Source organism: Lates calcarifer, linkage group LG2, assembly GCF_001640805.2.
Source record: "Lates calcarifer isolate ASB-BC8 linkage group LG2, TLL_Latcal_v3, whole genome shotgun sequence".
Classification (NCBI taxonomy): domain Eukaryota; kingdom Metazoa; phylum Chordata; class Actinopteri; family Centropomidae; genus Lates; species Lates calcarifer.
The window spans coordinates 18,690,629-18,712,549 of record NC_066834.1 but is presented as its reverse complement, the minus strand read 5'-3'; the positions used below and the strand labels follow the sequence as shown (position 1 = coordinate 18,712,549).

The 21,921-nt window shown below is 39.6% G+C and overlaps 1 protein-coding gene across 1 annotated transcript in view; it reads right to left on the bottom strand.

Moving 5' to 3' along the window:
* Nucleotides 1-21,921, bottom strand: part of itfg1 (integrin alpha FG-GAP repeat containing 1) — a 130,967-nt gene that overhangs the window by 28,015 nt on the left and 81,031 nt on the right. Inside the window, exons 12-14 of the mRNA XM_018697450.2 lie at nucleotides 21,607-21,715; nucleotides 4,410-4,453; nucleotides 702-780 (exon numbers count right to left, since the gene is read on the bottom strand). Of these exons, the coding sequence (XP_018552966.1) occupies nucleotides 702-780; nucleotides 4,410-4,453; nucleotides 21,607-21,715 (232 nt within the window). The remainder of the gene's footprint in view (nucleotides 1-701; nucleotides 781-4,409; nucleotides 4,454-21,606; nucleotides 21,716-21,921) is intronic.

Sequence of the window (21,921 nt, the reverse complement as noted above, 5' to 3'; positions counted from 1 at the left end):
GACTCCCATAGACAGTGCCACTGCAGTTACTCATATTTGATCGATAGTGCTGGAAAACCTAGACTTATCTTTTAATCCTGACAAGCAATAGCTGTATATTAACTTTCACTGTAACACTGTAATATTTATATAATTTTACAAAATCAAATGTGAGACCTGCATTTATCGCAGTGAAGGAAAAACAAGGCTTAAAATTAATTTAAAATGCAGACAGAATAAGTGTGAACTAAGCACAGAAACTCCAGCAGCATCATGGAGTGAGATTTCGAGCTTTATCAAACTGATTTATTTTTCTTTCAGTTATAGCACTCTTTGGAAGGACCTTCTTTTGCCTTTTCTTTAGCTGCCCTTTCTGCTTCAGCCTTTGTCTTGACGCACAGAGGCCATTTTCTCATTTATATATATAAAAAAAAAAAAAACACCAAAAAGAAAGCAAGAAAAATAAAATCAATACGTCCCTCTTCTTCTCATTCTCTACTTTCGAAAAAATCCTCCAAAACAAACCCTGTGGTGTTCAGCCAGACTAAGGACAGCTGTCATGGTTAGGAGGTTAAGTTATTAATAAACCTGTCGTAGATGTCAGGCAGTGACATTCTCAGAAAAACAAATGCCTCTCTGGCTATTCTCTATGATGAAATGGATAGTTTAGCATATGAAGTGAAAGCTACCATGAAAAAAGATTAAAAAAAGGAAGAACTTACCTGAGGCATTTTTCAGGTAGCCATTGGAGTCCACTGTGGTGTACATCACATAGGGACCTGGCTGGTTAACACCAAAAGGCTGTAAAAACACATGCAAATACAAATAATGAAATTTAAAAAAAAAAAAGGCAAATGTTGACATTTCATAAATATTTTTTCACATCAGCTGTCTGTCAGCGAGGGCAAAAGAGGACTGGGAGAAGAAAAAAAAACAGGGAGGGGTGACAGAGAAACACAGAAAGACAAGAGTGAGAGTGGGCAGAAAGACAGACAGGCATGTTGTCAGGCCACAGTGACCTTGAGCACTTTTTTTTTTGTTTTATTTTCACTAGGTGACATGGCAAATGTCTGACTTAGCTTGCTTGAATCTGACTGAGCATAAATGAGTGTGACGGGTGTGTGTTTGTGCGCCTGTGTAGGCGGATACAGAGGGGTTGTCTTATCTCTTCATTATGAAAGGATGATAACTAATGAAGAGATCTGTCGAGCCATCCTTCGCTTTACATCAGCTAATCGTGAGACTGTTACGCACGCAAACATACACGCTGCAACTGAGACTTGGCCCTTTATGCTGTGACACTCAACAGTCGGGTGAGAGAGGAATAGAAATGAGGTCAAAAAAAGAAACACAGAGAGAGAGAGAGAGAGAGAGAGAGAGAGAGAGAGAGAGAGAGAGAGATATGAGAAAGCCACCAAGGAGCAGACTAGTAGGCTGAAAGAAAGACAGCAGAAGAGAGGTGTGACTAAGAAGAAGAGGAGCAGGAGAGTGAAATGAAAAGATAGACAGGGTTGATGGATGGGAGAGGAGAGGAGTAGAAACAGCCGCGAGCTCCACTCGTCTACTGCATTCATCATACCTTTCAGTTAGACAACGAGCGGGTGGAAGACTAGACAGACAGAAAACTAAAACAGCTCTAATACCAGCAGCCTCTTGTTGATGTCAAAGCTAATGTGTTTTGCAAAGGGCTTTCCACTGGTGAAAGGTTGTATGAGGAGTGATGCTATTGGCTGCCTTATTTCTGTCAGATTCCTCCGTCCACCTACACACAAGCATCTGACATTAGCTCTTTAAAGCTAAAAAGTGCTTCAAGCTGACTGCTTAATAAAATGACAGCTACATTTAACTCCAAAAGTGCTTTAGGTAAGAGTTCATGGTGTGTTTTCCACACAAAACATACCCCATTCAGACCAACAACCGCTTTGGGAAGTCTGAATGGGTCAATATAGTCGACCCTCCTTCATGCCCCTCCTCTCAATCAGGGTTGGATGCAGGCTGCTATAAAGATTAAACAGTAATTCAGACATACTGACTTTTTAACATCATTTAACCTACTTGTCACAGAGGGAGAAGGTGCCAGACAGAGAGGAGAAACTGAAACTTAACTTTCATCTGGCAATTGTTGGATGTAATTCACTGTAATTCTCAAGTTTATCCATGCTGTACTGACACACCAGAGTCAGACATGCCAACAGTGAGCAGCAGGGCAACAGCTGTCTCATATGAAAGGGTGTAATGAGGGTTGAATACAAGCTGAGTGGACCTGTGACATATGTTCATCTTCTTTCTGTGGGGAGTATTATTCTGCAGTGTAAGAGTACAGCATATTTTATTATGTGGTGCTTAGCTAATCTAAACTCTATACACTTATAAAGGACCTTGTAGCAAAATGAGTAAGACCGTGTGTCTGAAGATTCAGTCATCCAGGTCATGGCCTTTCTAAGTTCTATATAAAGGCAAGTGGACTGGCATGAGGTTCTTGAAGAAGTTTCACCTCTCAGAAAAGTAACGTTGTCTATAACCACCCCCCCAATTACAATAACGTTATACACACACCTATGCATTACATTAACACACATCTCTCCGGACAGTCACTGCCACCTTCAAACATTTGCACTTTACACTTTGCATTTTAATTATGTATATTTATGTTCCTTGTAAATATAGTTTTTGCTTTTTGCTCTTTCTACTCCTTAGCCTTACTTCTACTTCTCTATATCTGTCTTTGTTTACTATTAATGTTCTTTAGCACCGATATACCAAGACAAATTCCTTGTATGTGCAAACTTACTTGGCAATAAAGTCTGATTCTGATTTGTTGGAAAAGAGTGTTGAAATAGAGGGTTCCAGCAATAACACTAACAAACTAACAAACAAAGAAAGTGCAGTTATCTGACAAAACAGTTGCATCTAGCTCAACATTTGCAACAACAGAACGCCATCTGGAAACACGCAGTGGTGTCCAATCAAATATGTGCAAGGGCATATTTCTGAAGGATTATATTGTGACACTAATGACATATTTCTAATGTTGTACCACACAATCATTGAGAAGGAGGACAAAATAATTGCTGCTGCTCATAGTACCGTACTGTATACTGCTGTGAAGTGTTCTGGTGCTTTCCAACTGATGGGTCTATTACTCAAAATGGCCTTCCAGGATTTTAAGTCATACTGTCACCAGTACCTGAATAAACAAACCTCCATCAACATTTTTATTCAAAGCTGTTTTCAGTCTAATAGCTGGTAAGGCAGTGTAATTGCTTTGTCTGGATTGATCCAGATTTCAGAAGTCTTCAATGTGCTGATATAATATTAGACAATTTCATGGAAAAGAGAAATACAAAATATCATCTTTTTCTGTTACCAAGGTTTATGTGTATATTTTGTATTTGATTGCTGTCAGTTTGTACAGTGTAGCATCTGCATCCATTATGCATGCACTAATGCTATTTTCTTAACCGAGCTTTTCTTAATAAGACAAATGCTAGAACCACAAGACAAGCTTAAAGCCACACTGGGACCTTGGTGAAAGGCCTAACTAAACTTTGCAAAGGTTTGTATGTGTCACACTGATTGTTTGGACTGTCTGGTCAGACATGAAGCCTTGAATATCTCATAAACTTCCAGAATCTGAGCAGAGAGTAAACCAGGGACATATACCTGTTATTATAAAATTATTAGTATAACCCAGTCTTGGCAGAGACCATCACTGTCAAAGTGTCCCTGATCAACAACAAGCAACAAGCAACAGACCCTAAAATATTTACCAAGGACAGAGGTTGGAAATCAGGCATTTATTTGCCCTTGTATAGAAAAACTCTTACACTGATATTTTCTGGAAAATACCCACCATTAAGAAGAGAATGACATAAAGCCTGGTAGCGTGGGCTACTGACTTGTATTATGAAGGTGTGTTACTTGTGTCTTTTGACAGATAGAAAGACAGAATAGGGGGAGGGGGATGAGCAGGTGAAAATCAGGTGCCAGTTCACTGCATAAAACCAACCTCATTTATTTTTGTGTTTTCCATTTTTTGTCATTTTTTCCATTCTGCAGTAAAAAGATAGGTACTTTAGATATAAAGAGCAGCTTTTATGGCCCTAGAGTTAAAAAAACACATCACCCATTCAAATCCCCTTCCCTAATTTCCTGAATATAAAGTTGATCTTCCCCCCCAGACTTGAAGTTTGGCCAGCAGTTGTGGTATTTCAGACTATTTCTCTTCTCCTGCTAAAAAATTGCAGAGTACAGTCGAGGATTTATATGTAAGGATAAGTGCAGCGGGTACAGGCGGTACACCCTGTCTGACACACTTGGTCAGACAGGTCAGCTGTCAGAACAGATAAGAAACTATTTTACCAGATTTTTCTTTATGCTGTCATTAAAAAAGTGGACAAACCAAAAGAAGACAAAGACAGATTTCTTACCTTCACATCTTCTGGACAGTCATTGGAGCAGAGGCCGCTGAGCACTGAGAAAGACAGAGATGCCAGAGTTAGACATGTTGCTCAGCATGTGTTATATGTCCAGCACGATAACACGCTCTGCTGTGGAACAATCTGTGATGGTGCTGTTGCTGTGCCCTAAGGGCCACTGTATCAACATTTATCAAACATCAAGAGGTCAAACTCACTCTGAGAAAGAGAAAGACTCAAATTTCAATGTGGCGGACAAAACAGAACAAAAAAATAAATAAATAAAAAAAATCCAATCCATATTAACTGTGGTTGAGTGTTTTGAAGGTTTGCATTATATTTCATACAATTGAATAATCTTTTCTGTTTGTTAGGTGGACGCAGACAAGACAAACAATAAAAGCGGGGAGGGAGGAAGGGTTATAAATAAATTGCCAGCAATGAGAAACACAAGAAATAATTTGCAAACTATTAACACTGCATGTGCTTGTATATGTGCACACTAAAAAAGCATTTCACTTATTTGTCTTTACAAGTGAAGCGAGGACAAAATCTACTGAATTGCTAATCAGTCATTAGAGAAGTGACTTTATTAGCATACTAATAGGGTCCTGGGTCTAGGTTGCCTTGATTTGCCTGATGAAGTCACATTGAAGCCCAATACTCTGTTAATAAGGTCGGCTATGCTGTAAACAGCAACCAACCTCAGTGCACCTATTCAAAGGGAACATCACAGTGCCCCTGACTTGGTTGTACATAGACAGCGGACGGGTGAAGCCTCAGAACTGGATTGTCCAATCACTAACTTGGCAAACATGTTAATCACAAACATTTACTGCACAAATGAACTCAATAACCCATCTGAACAGTGAGCACTGTGACTCATTTATGAAGGTTTCCCAGATGTAAAGGTTGTTTAAAATGGGCTGTTGTACAATTGTGGAAAAACGACAGGTGACAGGTGACTCTGAATGCTGAGGTCACTGATAGTCATAAGAAAATGGGGAATGTTTCCTGTTCCAAGAGCTCCACTCATTCACAATTCATCAAATCAATCTCTCTGTCAATCATCACCATGGTTCAACTTAGTCTAGAATATCTATAGAACTGTGCAGCACACCATTAAGCATTAACAGGTGGTAACTATTAGTAAAAGCTGAAATACAATGGGTCTAAAAGGCAAGGCAGTGTTTTCTGAAGCACTTCTGGAGTGTTGTCTCACAGAACAAATATGCTTCTGTTTCTACAAATGTGTCAATTCACACCATCTCTTAAGAAGCTAGTGTCAACACACTACCCACTCTGTTTATATTTTTTACAGTTTGTTTTTCACCCTTTATTTATTTATTTTTTACACTTGCTCACCTTGTGATGTGAAGGGAGCCATTCATATTATACCAACCTTCAGCTATCTCCATGTTATGCAGTTGTGAAGGATATCTACAAACGGCCAAGACCTTCAGATTCACTATGAGCTTTCAAGCTTCATTGTGGGTAACCAAAGTTTAGATTAGCAAGGAGACTGAAAGAAAGGAATCAAATGGAAAATAGATTAAAATTATGACCTAAAAGTACATCTGTACTTTTGACTGACATGTCTGGATAACTACTGAACTTCTGCACAGGCATTTACATGGATTTCAATACCTTTGGTGACATTTCACCTTGTGTGATCATCAGGTCAAAATTTCAGTTTGGTTTATGACCAAATACCTGGAAAACTAATGACATTCCCATCGTCCTGGGCCATACTTTGTATTTTAAGCTAAATAGCAAATGTCAGCATGCTAACACCCTAAACTAAGATGTTGAACATGGTACATATAACTGCTAAACATCAGCATGTTAGCGCTGTCATTGTGAACATGTTAGCATGCTGATGTGATGTAATTTTCACCAGAAGCTCGGCAGATGTGTCACTGACACATTATTGTACTGTAACTAAGTAACTGTAACTATAACTGGACAGAAAAGTGTGACCAATTACACCAAATGCTGTATGCAAATGCAGCACTGGTCCAGGGCTGATGACTGCATTGCACCATTTTCTTGTACTCTGATCTGTCCTCGTGGTAATCCTATTGCCATCACTTTGTATGAATAAACAAGAGGATTTTTTTTTTTTGAAGCTTTGATTTAAAAAGAAATGTTGTACGTGTGGCAAAAGCAAATTTGCTGCTTTGAAGTTCATGAGCTTATTAAGTATATGCCTGAAGCGGAATTCAGATGGAGCTCCCATCAAAGACAAACATGTATTCCTTGACCCTAACTGACCACACTGCATATTAGCTGCTGCTTGTTTTGTTGTCATTTAACATGGCTTTTCAAAGCATAGTTAGCAACCACTCAGGTACTCTAGAAAACTGTCAGTGGTTGTTTGCAGTACAAAATGTTTCCAAGTCAAGGATATCAAAACAAGCCCGCAGTGATCGCAGACCATTCATCATTTAATAAGACTATAAAACCTTCAATTATGTGTTCATATGTTCACTCACTGTGGAAACGTATGTGAGAGAAGTATAGTTCATAAAGACCAAGGCTGTCTCTGGTTATTCTGGTGCAAAGGAAATTGAGTAAAGTTGAATAAAGTTGAAGGAAACCAAAAAAAATCATTAGGTTATTTGGCTCTGAAGAGATCAAAGCCTTCAGGAGTGCCAGTGGAAGTCTGACCTACAGCACCAAAGTGGTCACAAACGGACCTGCGTGTAATTATACCGCTCATCAACTCAGAGCAAATACCACATTATCACATCACAGGCTTTGGACCAAAGTCATCTATGAAGGACACCGATGATCAATAAATCATAGGGATCGGATTATTCATCACTTGTTTGAATTTCATGCTGTTTGAGTTCAGGCTACAGGCACCACCGTCACTGATGCTGTAAATCAATAACACAGAGAGATTAGGTTGCCGTTTGTTTGAAGGCGTTCTCATTTGGGATTATGTGGAAAGAGAACACAGGACATAAGACAAAGACTGAAGCAGGACTCAAAGCCACCACACAACAATCTCACTTCAAACTGCCCAATCTCCTCTGTTACAACTTTCACTTCTTCACAATTCATTTTGCAGCACAGAAAATGTTTTCAGACATTGCAGAGGAACTACTTTCACTTCAGCAGTTTTCTCTCTTTATGTCTATGTGACTAACAGGTCAGTGGAGAAACCTGAAATGTGTAAAAATGCATTTCCCAGAGGAGTCTCTTCATCTCACAAACTGTGAACTTGTTCCACTGCCACTTGTAATCTGGCAGCAGCCTTTAAAATACTGTGCATCCTGGATGAGACTAGTGTGAAAGGTATGCTCATTTTACAAAACACCACAGATAAAGAGAAAGATGTCAGTGCATGAGAGGACAAACAATGTCACGCATCATCAATAGAAATACACTGTATGCCAGAAATTGACTGTCAGGATACTCTCATTGGGAAACAAGTGAGAGGAGATGTTTACTGTAAATCTAAATGGACACATCTGAGAGCAATTGATTTGCACGGCAATCTGTGTCTTAGTGATTGAAAACAAAACGCCAGATTTTTGTGACATTTTAATTTCCAGTGTTGATGTCATATAGCTAAATCACACTTGGCACTCCATGGAAATAGCACTGTCATAGCACCCTGCTCTCATGCCAAACTTTCTTTCTCCTGTTTATTTCCTGTCAAATATGAAACACCTAATAAAGTCCAAATCAAAACCAAAGAGGGAGCACTTTTAGTCACATCCACTGAGTACTCTTGAATTTAAGGTAGGCAAGGCAATGTAAAAATTTGTAAATTTAATCGTGAGAGGGGACACACACGCTACATTAAGAATTTCATGACATGAATTCACTGATGCATAAAAAGAAAGAGAGTAAAAAAGACAGACATAAACTGCACTGCTTGAATGCAGAAGTCCTTCACAACTCAACGGGCACGCCGTCGCTCCAGGAAGTAGATGAGTCTGTGTCAGGGTGGGTATTTGTGTGTGTGTGTGTGTGTGTGTGTGTGTGCGTGTCTAGGCAAGGCTGTCACTACTTTTATTTAGAGGGAGGAAACTCAAATCTAGTGTTTCTTCTGCGAGGCCGCTTTGTTCTTCATACTTCAATCTCTGGTTGACATGTAACAAGAACGCAACAGCTCCTCCATGGCTAAAACAAGATCCCTGGAATAGCTCTCACACATCCTGTCGGGAACAGATTTTGTCTCTTGCCAATACAAGAGCCTCTCTCTCTCTCGCTCGCTCGCTCTCTCTCTCACACACACACACACACACAGCACACCCTATACAGCCTCCATCGGACTGAGCTAGCCTATTTTCTGGTGTAATATTAAGACCGATGGTGGCTCTTTCACAGGACTAACCTAATCAAGTGGAGGATGAACTGGTCTGTGTTCTCTGTGTGGGCCTGCCTGTGTGTATGTGTGTGTTTCCATCACTGTGACAACGAGCGAGTCAGTGAGCAGTGTTTCATCAACAGCCTGTGCAAAAGTGTGTACTCTCTCCGTCTCTTTTTTTTTGTTCCAGTCCAGTGCAGTTTTAGGTGTTACTGAAAAATCGCCCATCTCCATGGGTAGAACAGCACACGTGTGAGTGGGATTGTAAACCAGCTAAAAATAGGGATAGCATGTTTATGTCTGCATGACAAAATATAAACCACTGTATGTTAACACAATATTATGACAAAAACATAAAGGAGAGGCAGTTCTCTAGACCTCCAGAAGAATAGAAAGAGATTTATTTTTTATTTATGTGTTTTATTAAAAGCAGTTATATCTAAAATGGAAATTAAAATGATTAAGATTTAAATTTTAGTTTAGGGGTACAGTTACAATTAGGTGGAAAACAGATTATTTTAATCAGTGATGGGTGGGTAACGTTTAAAATCCCAAGAGGGACACAACCCTTCCAGCACAGAGTATATAATTACATACAATCCTGAGATTACTGATTACTTACAATCAGGATTACTGGAGATATGTCTATATAAAATTGGGCCTATGGTTTTCAAACACTGCTGAATAGACAGTCAGCGTGCAGGTCTCCTGCTGAGAAACTAACATCCCCAAAGAAGGGATCGACTGGCCTCTGTGAGATAGGCTTAACTAGTGCATTCCAATTAGTTGCTTAATTTTCTAATCCAGTCAGTTTAAAATATGCACTGGCAATTTACAAATAGAGAAGGAGAGCACTTACTTTCCAAAAAAACAAACCAAGATGTCTCAGTGATGTCTAAGCATCTTGTTCTGTGGTAAGTAAATCAGTTTCATCTGTTTTTGCCAAGAAACCAATGAGGAAGAAATATCTGCTTTACGGAAGCACAGCTCACTGCATGGGATAGTGATAAGCTTAAGTCAGACTCTGTGATCAGACTTGCTTTGCTCATCAATATGTATGTCTGGCCACGTCTAATTTTTCCCACCTTGAGTCCGGTTCTGTTCGAGGTTTCTGCCTCTTAAAAGGAAGTTTTTCCTTGCCACAGTCGCCTAGTGCTTGCTCATGGTGGGATCTGTTGGATTTGTCTCTGTAAATTTTATACGATAAAGAGCACGGTCTAGACCTGCTCTATATGTACAGTGCCTCGAGATAACTTCTGTTGTGAATTGGCGCTATATAAATAAAAATTGACTTGACTAGTGACAGCTTAACTGCGACCGCCAGTTAGCCATAATTCAGATTTAACAATGGAGGCATGCTGATGGCTTTGGATAAAAATGTAACACTTAATAATAAACAGTAGTCTGACATTATTGAGGATAAGAAAAGCCTCTGTGTTCTTAATCCCTTGCCACAAGTTTGTAGTCAGGGATGCCAGAAATCAGGTCATTTCTCACCACTAAGAACTAACTTACTGGTGCAATGTCCTTTAGCAACATTACTGCCAGGGGAATTGTTGCAGAAAAATACAGATGTATTTAAAACTCATCTGTGAATGTTTGTCCAATGATGAATTAAATGCAGGGGGTTAGACTTACTATTTCTTATATTCTATACATCAACACCTTTCAAGCCTCGTCAGTTTGAAGTAAATTTACTGACTGCTGTGTTTTGATTTAAGGTGTTGACACCAAATATGAATAAGTTACTGGCTGTAATTTTCAGTATTCATTCACAAGCACAGGAAATAATTTCATCTGACTTTCAAATGAACATCAGGCAAAAGCTTGAAATGTTGTAAAAAATTAAACCTGAATTAGGTTTGTTTTTCCATCAGCTGGGTAGAAGAGAACAAACTGAATGGGCCCTCCTGGGTTGTTGTGTATTTCAAGGGAAATTTAAAGTAATAACTTCAACTTAAAATACTATTTACTGACCTATTTCAGTTAATGTGAGCAAAGAGGGAGAGCCGGAAATCAAAATCTTTTCTCAGCTTAACGGATAGATCATATGCTATAAACAGACCATGAGCTATGGAACCCCTTCTTAGCTGCAGCATGTTAAAGAACAAATACTCATAGTACTTATAGTATAAGTTTCTGTGTAAGATCTTATCGCTTACTGTATTATTGTGTAGCAAACTCCATTTAAAAAATTTTTTGATGCTGAAATTCCAAGTTTGAAATGTGAAAGTTTGCAGCAGCAAACATTTGATACACAGACACTGTAACAAACTGAAACAAAACAGTTATTTGAGTCTTATCCTTGCTACAAATGTCGCACTATGAAACCTTAATAGTTTGCAACAGATATGCTCTTTGAGTGCTATTTTTTTCCACTAGGAAAAACAACAATATAGTCCTCACAGTGCAGAGAGGTAATTTCATGGGAAATGAATTTCTGTAACTGCACTTCTAAACACACAATTCTGCATGCATGTCTTTTTGCATAAAAACAATTGTTTCTGTTTATATAATGGTGGAAGCTGAAATTAGATTTTCAGCACCATATTGCTTTGTTACGTTCATGCAAACCATAACAGATGTGCATCCAATAGTCTTGCTGGAAAACCAGATGAATGGTCTACATTAACCTCCACTCTAGATACCTTTAGATATATGAACTCTTCTTGTGTGACAGAGAGATTGCCTTTATCAAGCTGAAGCCTCACCTGTAATTGCAGGCTCATTGGCACTCTATAAAAAGAAACTATGGGGAGCCATGGTAACCACATGCATACGTCACAGTGCTTAGCTGTTGGGTCAGCTGACATCACGTTTGCACAAAAATACACGTGCGTGTGCTCATACACACACACACGCACACACTCACTCACTCACAAACAAAGAGCAAAATGCAATGACTAGACCTTGATGGGGGAACATGACATGCCGTGTCAGCGCTAGTGGCTACATGTGCGAGTCAACGAGAGCCAAGCAGACACACACTGCACATGCAAACACACACTGACACACAAACACAACGATCTGACAGCTGAGCAGCATTTGCTCTGAGATGCTCATCACTTCTCATTGTCCTCAGGGTGCTTTTGCTGACTGCAGGGCTGCTTGCAGACATGCATGGGTACAACACATGGCCACGCACACACGCACACACATACACATACACACACACACACACACACACACACACACACAGGCACGTATGCACCAACAGACACACACTGTGACTGACAGCGAGATGACATCTGCTCTTTAATAGCAATAGCAACTCCAGAAATGACCACCTGCTCGTGGCTAAGTAATCCATGTAAGTAATCCAAGGATAATCTACACATTATTGTTATGGTATGTGCAGTATGTATTACATATGTGTGAGAATGTCTGCACATTTACAGAATTTCTGCTTTCCTGCCTGGCAAATAAAGGCCCGTGTAGCATGAAACATTGGGATTTTATTACAAAGGCTCTACAATAAAAAGGTGTCAGTTAACAAAATGTCTGACATAAAAGTGGATGCCTCATCAATGAATGATTGAAAACAAAACAAAAAAAAAATTCTCTATTTACCCCTATTAGATGTACTTTCACAGCGACTGTCTGGTCAATATGTAAGTTAGAAAAGGCACGGCACTGCTGTGGGGATTCAAGTCCCAAAGGGAGCATTCACTGTTCAGTGTTCACTTTGGGGAACATCATTATAACGTTGTTGTATGCTCACTGTCCCTGAACAGCTGGCAGTGGTTTCCACTGTATTTCACTTTCAGATGAACACTACAAATGCAATGAGACCACCACGTTAATTGGCCATATCAATTAGAATAATGTTTAACATCCTCATAGAGGTTAACTGTCTAGAGAAAACATATTATCTTCATCAGAGAATCAGATGTAGCAATCTGTTTGTGTTACAGCCTCCACTTTCTTTGTTATAAAACTAGTGTTACAGAAACAGTGAAGTAGGTAAGCATTCAAGGTGTGACACCAGCAAGTAAGTTTCTGCACTGAGAAGTGACAAAAGACCTGAATGTGCTTTTCAAATTCTCCCATAGAAAAATTAAACGTCAAATATAATGAACAGTATTTTAAAAAAGAACATAATCTGTAATTGACCCCCTTTTACTCATTAAATGAGTTTTAAAAAATCATACAAATAAAATACTCAGTATTCTCAGTCTGAGAGCAGCAGGTCTGCCAATACTGTAAAATTTCCCACAGGTGTAAAAGACATTTGACTGTCCTGCATCACTGGTTCATAATGTTAGCCTTAAAAAGCAGCCCACAAACTTTTTCTCTTACTTCCTATATCCCAGCCGGGCTCGGTGGGACTTTGCCTGGGTTAGGAGCGTTGTCAGTAGCCTCAGAGCAAAATTAATTTGCAGGTGATTGGATTAGCCTTCAGAGCCATAAATCAAATATGGTTCCCAGGACTTACTCAAAATTAGGTGCTGCCTGTTGTTTTCATCTTCTAAACCTCTACCTATAATTTGCTAATTGGTCTGTCTTCCAGCTACGTCTATTCTCAGTGGATGTGGTCCACACTAATAAAATTGAACTTAATAAAACTTGAAACTGATTCAGGCTGGCTTCTCTCCAGCAATATCAATATAGCCTCCCTGCCACAGCTGGAAAGATATAGGTGGAAAAGTTTCCACCTGATTTACACTGAAAAGAATAGTGGTAATGAAGAGAGGGCATCTTAACACCATATTTGAAATCCATTATTGAAAAACTACAAGCCACTGACAGATTTTTCTAATTTTTGTCAGGATCTGCAACAGTTAAATATAAAGATAAAAGAGCATCTTCTTGTATGCTTTGGAAGATGTAGAAACATACAAATATCTAGAAGAAATATAAGTACTATACTAAACAAGATATGATTACCACTTCCTGTGGGTAATGAATAAAATGACTGTAATATGTAGATACTATATTGTATTGTGGCCTGCTTGTGGTCACATATGCAGGCAGAGCCATTATGACTTCAACTGTCAACATGAGCTGGTGCAGGATGCTATTTTGACAAACATGGGAGCAGGCACTCCCACTCAGCCTTCTTTGTGTGTTTGCAGCAGAGAAGAAGTGTTCACGCCAATCTGAATATGCAGCCTCCAGTCAAATCCTCCTCCGGACGACAGAGCCACACTGAAAGACTTCATGTAAATCTCCTCGTTGTCATTTGAATGAAATGAAAAGAGGGAATAGAAGACAGCTCTGAGTGACAGACTGAGAGAGGCGGAGAGGAAGCGGGAGGACAGGAAACGAGCCATTTGTCGAGGAGAAGAGTGAAGGCAGGGGTGAGGGCAGGAGGAGAGGTGAAAGTGAGATAAAAACAGGGGTTTGAGAGGGTTAGAGGGGAGGAAATGAAAGGGGCCAAATGAGAAAAGATGGGAGGACAAGAGAGGAGAGGAGGAGAGAGGAGATGTAGAAAGAGCGAGGAAGAGAGCTGGATTTAGTATCGGAGGAGAGGAGATGAAAGAGGAGGTGAGGAGTGGCGAGAGGAGAAGGGAGTATGTGGGCCTGAGAAAAGCTCCCAGATGTTTCTCAATGCAGCTAATCTGCATCCTAATAAGTGAGCAGGAAACTAATCAACTCATACAGTTCTGCCTGTCAGTCTCTCTCTTCATCTCTTTCCCCACACAAACACTCGAGATGCTCATGCGGAGATACTCCCTCCCCCTCTCCTCCACAGCACCAATCATTTTATCCTTCTTTCTAATTTTGGAGTTTATGATTTCTCTCATCTCTTCCCTCCTCAGCAGTAATCATCCATCCATCTGTCCACCCTGCAATCACTTTTTGCATCATTGTTTCTTACAGCTTACAGCGGATCCTTACACAGTTGCTCGAACATTCAAAATCAAATTATTATTCTTTCAGTGACGAGGTGTGGTGAATGGGTCCCAAATGTTGGACTGAATCTAAAATAGGACAGTGGAAAACCTCTCCAAACCTGGTGTGTGAGGATTCAAACACACTTCCTCCAAAATATGGTCGACCTGAATAGATCTCACTAGAGAATGAACACAAACACTGGCCACATGATTAATGGGCAGAAACATTCAAGAACAGTGAGAGTATATATAGTTTTTCCCTGAAAGTCACAGTTCACACTCTATATCTCACTTAAAAAAACACACAGTTACAGTGAAGATTACGTCACAACACATGATCACCGTTGATAGTGAGTCTGTAAGAACCTATATTTGTATTAGACATACTGACATAACTGAGACTCATGGCAAAACATCAGGAACAAATGTGATCTGATATGAATAAATAGAATTTGGACTTGGTCTGGTGCAGACTCTGGTTTAGTTTCCATTATCAAAATCATACATTTGTCAATGTCCTATTGACTGGTTGCCAAATGTCAAGATGACAGGTCCTATCTTTTATGAGAATATCAGAGACAAACAGTAAAGAGGAGGAAGGGAACGCCGATGTTGAGCTACAAACATTCATTATACAGTTGGTGATGTACCACCAGATGCCAAACAGGGCTCCCACCACCATGGGCAGTGCTACTAAGACGCAAGGGGAGGGCAAGCAACGATCAGCCTGCTAACACTTCTGTGATTTTATCAACAAGAGCAAACTAAACCTGTTTTAGCGAAAGCAGAGAAATAACAGAATAATAACTGTAAATTTATGTAAAATGTAAATAAACGAGTTTAATCACTCCCCTGTGAGTAGAATAGGAAAGAAGTCTGCATTGATTTATAAATTGATATGACTGATTCTGGCAGCATCTGTTGTCCACAGATGATCTATACTGTATGAAGAAATTCCTGCAGCCATCTCGAGGCAGCAGGACACATGTTGATTAATCTGTAGCTTCTGATTTGAGAAGTGCTGCACCAGAGAGTAATGCCATTACACAGTGATTACTTTTATCAATCCACATGCAAATGATAGCAGGCAGAATAAACACACACACCTCTACACACTTCAGACTGGTTGATTAGAACTTGGTATTCTGCCTGTTACATGGGAGACATTGGATTACCAGAGCTCATGAGTCCTGTGCCCCATGAACCCTCTTTCCACCTTTGTTTGCAGGTTCTTCAGCGGTTCATGTGTTATTCTTGAAATGTCTTAGAATGCAAATACTGCTGCGTCACATTTTGCAATATGATGTGACAATTATAGAGAGACAGTAAAATAAAGACTGAGAAAAGCAAAAGCAAAATTAATTTGGTCAAATTCATTAACTGCTGTGGTGTTGTAAAATAACATGAAATTTATAGTTCAGAAATGTACCTCTGTACCCACTTTAATTGATTCAAGACTTAGAGTCTACAGCCCTGCTAGCGAGCTTGTGAGGCTGAACTTTAATAAATGCTTACTTCAGCATACTAACATGCTCAGTCTGATAATGCTAGCATGTTGATATTTAGCAAGTATGATGTTCACCTTGTTCACATTTGCTATTTAGCACAAAACAGCTGAGGCTGATGGGAAAGTCATTAGTTGGCAGGTATTGGACAGAATGAAATTTGGGCAGGGTGGTGGTAGTAGATGAAAGTTCAGGGGAGTTATTACAATCTAACCTCAAGGAAGGTTGAATGTACGCACCAGATTTCACAGCGATAGTTGACGAGAAATTTCAATAAAAAAACAAAAATGTCAACCTCATGGTGGTGACAGAAGAAAACCCAGGGGATTACCAGAGTCATTATAATACATCAACCATGTTTGTCTGGAAGAAAAATCTGTTCCAATCTGTCAATTAGATGTTGAGATACATCACTGCATAGGTAAAAACTTTGACCTGATGTAGCACTAGGAGATAAGGAATTTATCCTCTGCTGATTCTGAATATCAGTAACAAATTTCATGCCAAACCATGAATTAATTGTTGAGATATTTCAGTCTGAACAACAAACATCGACCTTGTGGTGCACTACAGTCAGGGGATCATCAACATCAGAGGAATTTATCCTATAGGGATCATTAATGTCCTTATAAAATGTCACAATAATCCATCTCATAGTTGTTCAGTCTGGGCCAAAGCTGCAGACCAACAAAAAGACTGACACTGCAGTAGAAGCATGCTGGCAGCAGGCCTAAAATACCAGGCACTCAAACATTTGCATATGCAATTAAATAAAACAAAAGGAAACAAGTCAGAATTAAACAGAATCTAATTGGCACATTAAGTTAATAACATTAAGTGAACGTCAATGATAAGTACACCTCAGTCCAAGCAAAGTTTGCACTAGCGTTTACCTAGAAAACACCCATAGGGGATGAAACTGAACTGCAACTATACACTCAATAACATTCAACCAACCACTCTGAGAAGAGCCTTTCTAGAAGGAGTGTCAAAACAAAATGACATACAGACCTGATATGCCTTTTTCCTCAGCTTTCCAGGATATATATTTATTTTAACAGAATGGCATCTTAGCTGCCAAGTCTTCCACTTGGCTGCAGCTCCACTCAAAAAACTCTAGCCAGCTCCTAAATAATATATGCTCCTATGGCAACAGAGGTAAGGGTCTTGATGGAATGTACCAGTGAGTGAACTACTGCATGTTGGGCACACAGGAGGATAAGATGTCAGACTGGTACAGGTTCAGGTCATCTCAGTGTGAAAAGCCCAGCAAGAGTCCAGGCCTCTGGCAGGCAGAGAGGCAAGGCTGCTGTCTGAGGCCAGCCCGTGATGGATTTATCCCAGGAAGTCCATCTGCATCATGGGATCTTACCTTTCACTCACAAACAGCACACACGCGCACACACATGCCGAGCCAGACACAAAGTCAATCCTTCAGCGGGTGTTGCTCGATAATGCTCAAGGGAGGGTTGAGGAATGTCATCTTAAGAAAATAGAATTCCACATTACAGAACAGAGGACTGCATCATGCTGTCTACAAAGACACATCACTGGCTGACATAATATGTCACGCCTGAATATGAAGCTCACACACTCAGTGTCACTTATTACAGTGTAACGCTACGCTTTCAAATACGACCGAAAAGAATGGTACATAAACTATTTACCCTCAAGGGTTTTTCACGGGAGGTGCAAGGCTATTAAGCTGCATTTGAGCTCACATTCACAAGGGAGACGAAAGAAATGTTGACAGAGTGTAACACTCGACAGATACATTTTTATTTCAGTTGTTTGTTGTTTGCTCACTACTCTGTAGTCAGCTAGATGTAGAAAATGCAACAATGAACATGTATGAAATATTTACAACCAAAAATGTAATAACTGAAGTCGAGTGAGGGGAAGAAGTGGGGGAGCTGAGAGTGTTTGCATCGACGGAGGGAAAACAGGCATTTTGGTGTGGGTGTATGTGTGTGTGTTTTGTTTGATTTGCTGCAGTGAGACAAGATGTGGATAACGAAAAGAACAGCAGTGTTTAGAGAGGTGGCACAAAACAAATTCATGTTACGGCAGGAAGAAGGGGGACGAGTCAAGGTCACACACAGCGGCTGTCAGAATAACAGAAAATACATGACTCTTCCTTTCACAATTCTGTGTTTGACATATATTTGTCAACATATATATATATATATATACACACACACACACACACACACACACACATATATATATATATATATCACATTTTTGACATTTTTGTCATTAATTCTCATTTTGTACCACAGCGCTTGCTGTTATTAAATGTTTGGAGAGAATCCAGACCACACTGTGCTCCTCTGATACCCGACCCATCCAAAATCAGTTACTGTATTAGGGTCCACATAAAATAATATGGACTGTATTTGAAATACAGATTATATGGTCTGGGGATGAAGAATTTGAGGAAAATATCTATTGTGATTGCGATTTAAACTGTTATTACTGTGTATAAGTTAAGACCATGCACACCCATGGTACACCTATCTTCACTGTCATTAGTTAAAGGGATCTGGTGGCCTCATATCATGTGCTTGTCACTCTGTGGGTGCTTTTGAACGTCTACAGAAGACGCAATCTGTGCTTAATCATCTCAAACATCACTGTGAAATAAAGAGGTGTTTCTTTCTTGACAGAAAATATTTGGACAGTCTTGATTACTACATTCACATCCTGCAAGAATTTGTTAGGAGTTAGCGTGAATTTTCTACAGTAGACTGCAGATAACAGACGGTGAAATTAACACATGCAGGGATAATTCTTTCTCTTCTTACAGCTTTTTTGGCAAATTGAAAATTTGTCAATTAAAAATACAAAGAATATCTGTCGACTCCAGAATGGACTTATACAACAGTATATGACCACAACAATTAGATGATGTGTTCCACACAGACTTCAACTGGGTATTTGGAAACCACTGGGTCCCACACTAGGATCGTGTATTTACCTCAACCTTCCATTTCAAAACAAATGTCCCACAGATGTTACAGAGATACATGCCAGGACATGGGACACTGGGAACACCACAGACCCTTTCATGGCATTTTGACATTTTGACTTGTCATAGCAGGAAGAGCACAGGTGTAAATAATATTGACAGTGGCTCTGTTCCATTAGGTGTCCCAGTAAGCCATGTCAGTGAGTGAACATGCACAATACCAGAGCCCTGGAACTGCCTCACCGAACTGGAATGCAGCCACCTTTGCTTTTCCTGCTCCTGTGTTGACGAGTCAAAACGCCTGCTGTGATCTGGGTCTACTTAGGTCTACCCCCTGTACACCAGAAGCCATTATGTCCAGCTCAGTAGTTCCATTTCATTACTGCAAAGTAGTCTAACCTTGTCATGAAAACACAAGTGCTCATCATGGAACTAACTTGAACATTGAAAAGTTCCTGAAAACAACTTCAAGTGGGCTTAAAAAGAGTTACAATCAGTAAGACAAAACAGAGGATGTTATGGTGTCAATTTTAGTAGCTCAGTGTGATGTTACTAATCCTCATCTAACACTCCAGTCCAATCATTAAAAGCATTGTAGCGTCACCATCAAAGTTCGGCACAGCTCCCAAGGCTGTAGTGGCTGAGAGAATGGATCAGCTGCTTGCTGTATCACACGAGGACCTGTATTAGACTCAAAATTAAGGCATCCAACTGAATTATACTTCTGGAGTATTAATGCTTAATCTTACACTATACCATTATGATGGGCACTGACATACAAAGGAGCACACAAGCACAATCACTTGTTATTTTGCTTTGTTTTATGAACTGATTCTGTTCGGTCCTCTCATTACTGTGACCCAGTAGTATTGACAGTATTTGCTACAGCTACAAACTATTTGTTTGAGTGTAGTCTTGGATTGTCTTTATTCTCAACATTAACATGTCTGCATTATATCATAATGAATGCAGAGCACCAATACCATACATTGTATCTCTGGCAGTATATTTTAGACGAGTCAAATCTGTGTGTTTATGTAATACTTGGCAAAGAATACTGGTTCTCATTCATAGTGCTTATACTAAGTGTGTTAGTAATCGTGTGTGCTGGTGTGCATTTATAGGGGCACGGTGATGATTTGTGTGTGTGTGTGTTTCTTGTTTGTGCGCGCGACTCTTCTGAAAGCAGAAGAGCAAGTGCAGCCCCTCCCTTCCCAAAAGACAAAACAACAACTGTTCACCAACTGTGCTGAAACAGAAATGAACAACGCTCCTTTTCCTGCTAATGAGCAGAGCAGAGTGACAGATTAAACTGTGCAAAGGCCCACCCTAGAGCAGAACTATTTTTGCTTTCCTCAAATGTCACTAGGTACCAACGCTGTACCAACATTTTGACTTCAAAAGAACACGGCTGGATTTTAACTCTAACGCTGTTACAATAAAAAAATAAAAGAAATAAAATTTATTAACCGAGAAAATAAAAGTATGCCAAAAATATATATGAAACTACGTCTGATTGTTGAGAACAGACACTGAAGTTACAGTTGCTTATAGTCAGACATCATTTGTTATTACTAGGTTTAAAGTATGACTGAAATACAGCATACTGCACTGATGACGTTTGCTGTTTCTTTCGAATTAGTGAACATTTAGTTGTCTTCGTTGCACAGACAGAATAAAGTTAAGAAGGAAGGAAAGGAATGAGGTATTTCTGTCACCTTTATCAGACAATCAAAAATAGAAAGTGACAGATAACACGGGGAAAGAAGGAGGAGGAAAACATGTAATAAAGATCCAAGTCTGGTTTTGAACCCAGGATATTGTGGCTACATGGTAAGTGCCAGAAATACCATGATTTGTGTTCTCTAGTGAAACAATAAGTCATTATTAAATAAACAGTGGGTCCATAATTTTACTGTAAGTCATGGGCTTATTTTTTTTTTGGAATTGGCACTGGTTCACAATGTAAATCACACATTTTCATCTAGACGCTGATCTTAAAAAATAACCAAGATCACAAATATAGCAAACAAAAAAGAAGGAAATTGGATTTAATGTAAACAGAAACAAGACTGTGTCTTTTCCAACAAGCTAAACATGACCATTTTCAAGCTGTAGCCAATTACTGCCGCATTAATACCTTTGTTAACATTAAGAAGTGTGAGGCAGTATTCAAATTGACCTTTTGGGAGAAGGTGCATTTACTACAGCAGTTTTGTGCTGACCGAGGCCATTTTAATTCAGGCTGAAACGGAACAAAAAGCGCAGACAAGACTTCCTTTTCACCACCAACTGAGTAGCTCCGGGCTAAAAAATCAAAATAATATGACAGATAATAGTCATGACCATCTGCTTTCTAGGTCTGGGGAAAGAGCTGCTCATGTTCAGTGATTCTAATTGGTCTAGGAGGGGTTGTTATAGTACAAAAATACACTGAATTATAAAATATTCAAATGATGCACGGGAAGAAGAAGGAGACCTTCTCTTCTTTCATGTGGCCCCTTCAATAAACTGGTTTAGGTATGTGGAGAGGAGAGAGGAACAGAGCATACTGGGCAAATCAGTTACTTACCCATCACTTTAACGAAGTAGGCATCAGCTTCAAAATTGTTCTTTAAAGCATGGATGATCGAGTCATTTTTGCCCGCTGCCTGGCTCAGAACCAGCATGTCTAATATACCCTGCAAATGAAGACAGGCATGTAGATAAGGGACAATGAGAGCATGGTGTGTGTGTCTTCTGATGTACATTTTTATCCCTGTAACACACTGGGTGACTGATCCCGCATTATCTTCTCATCTCTATTCTTCCTCTTTTCTCTTCTCCTCAGCACATCTCTCTCTCTCCCATTTCAAAATTCTGTCTCAAGGGTGAGCGAGAGATGAAA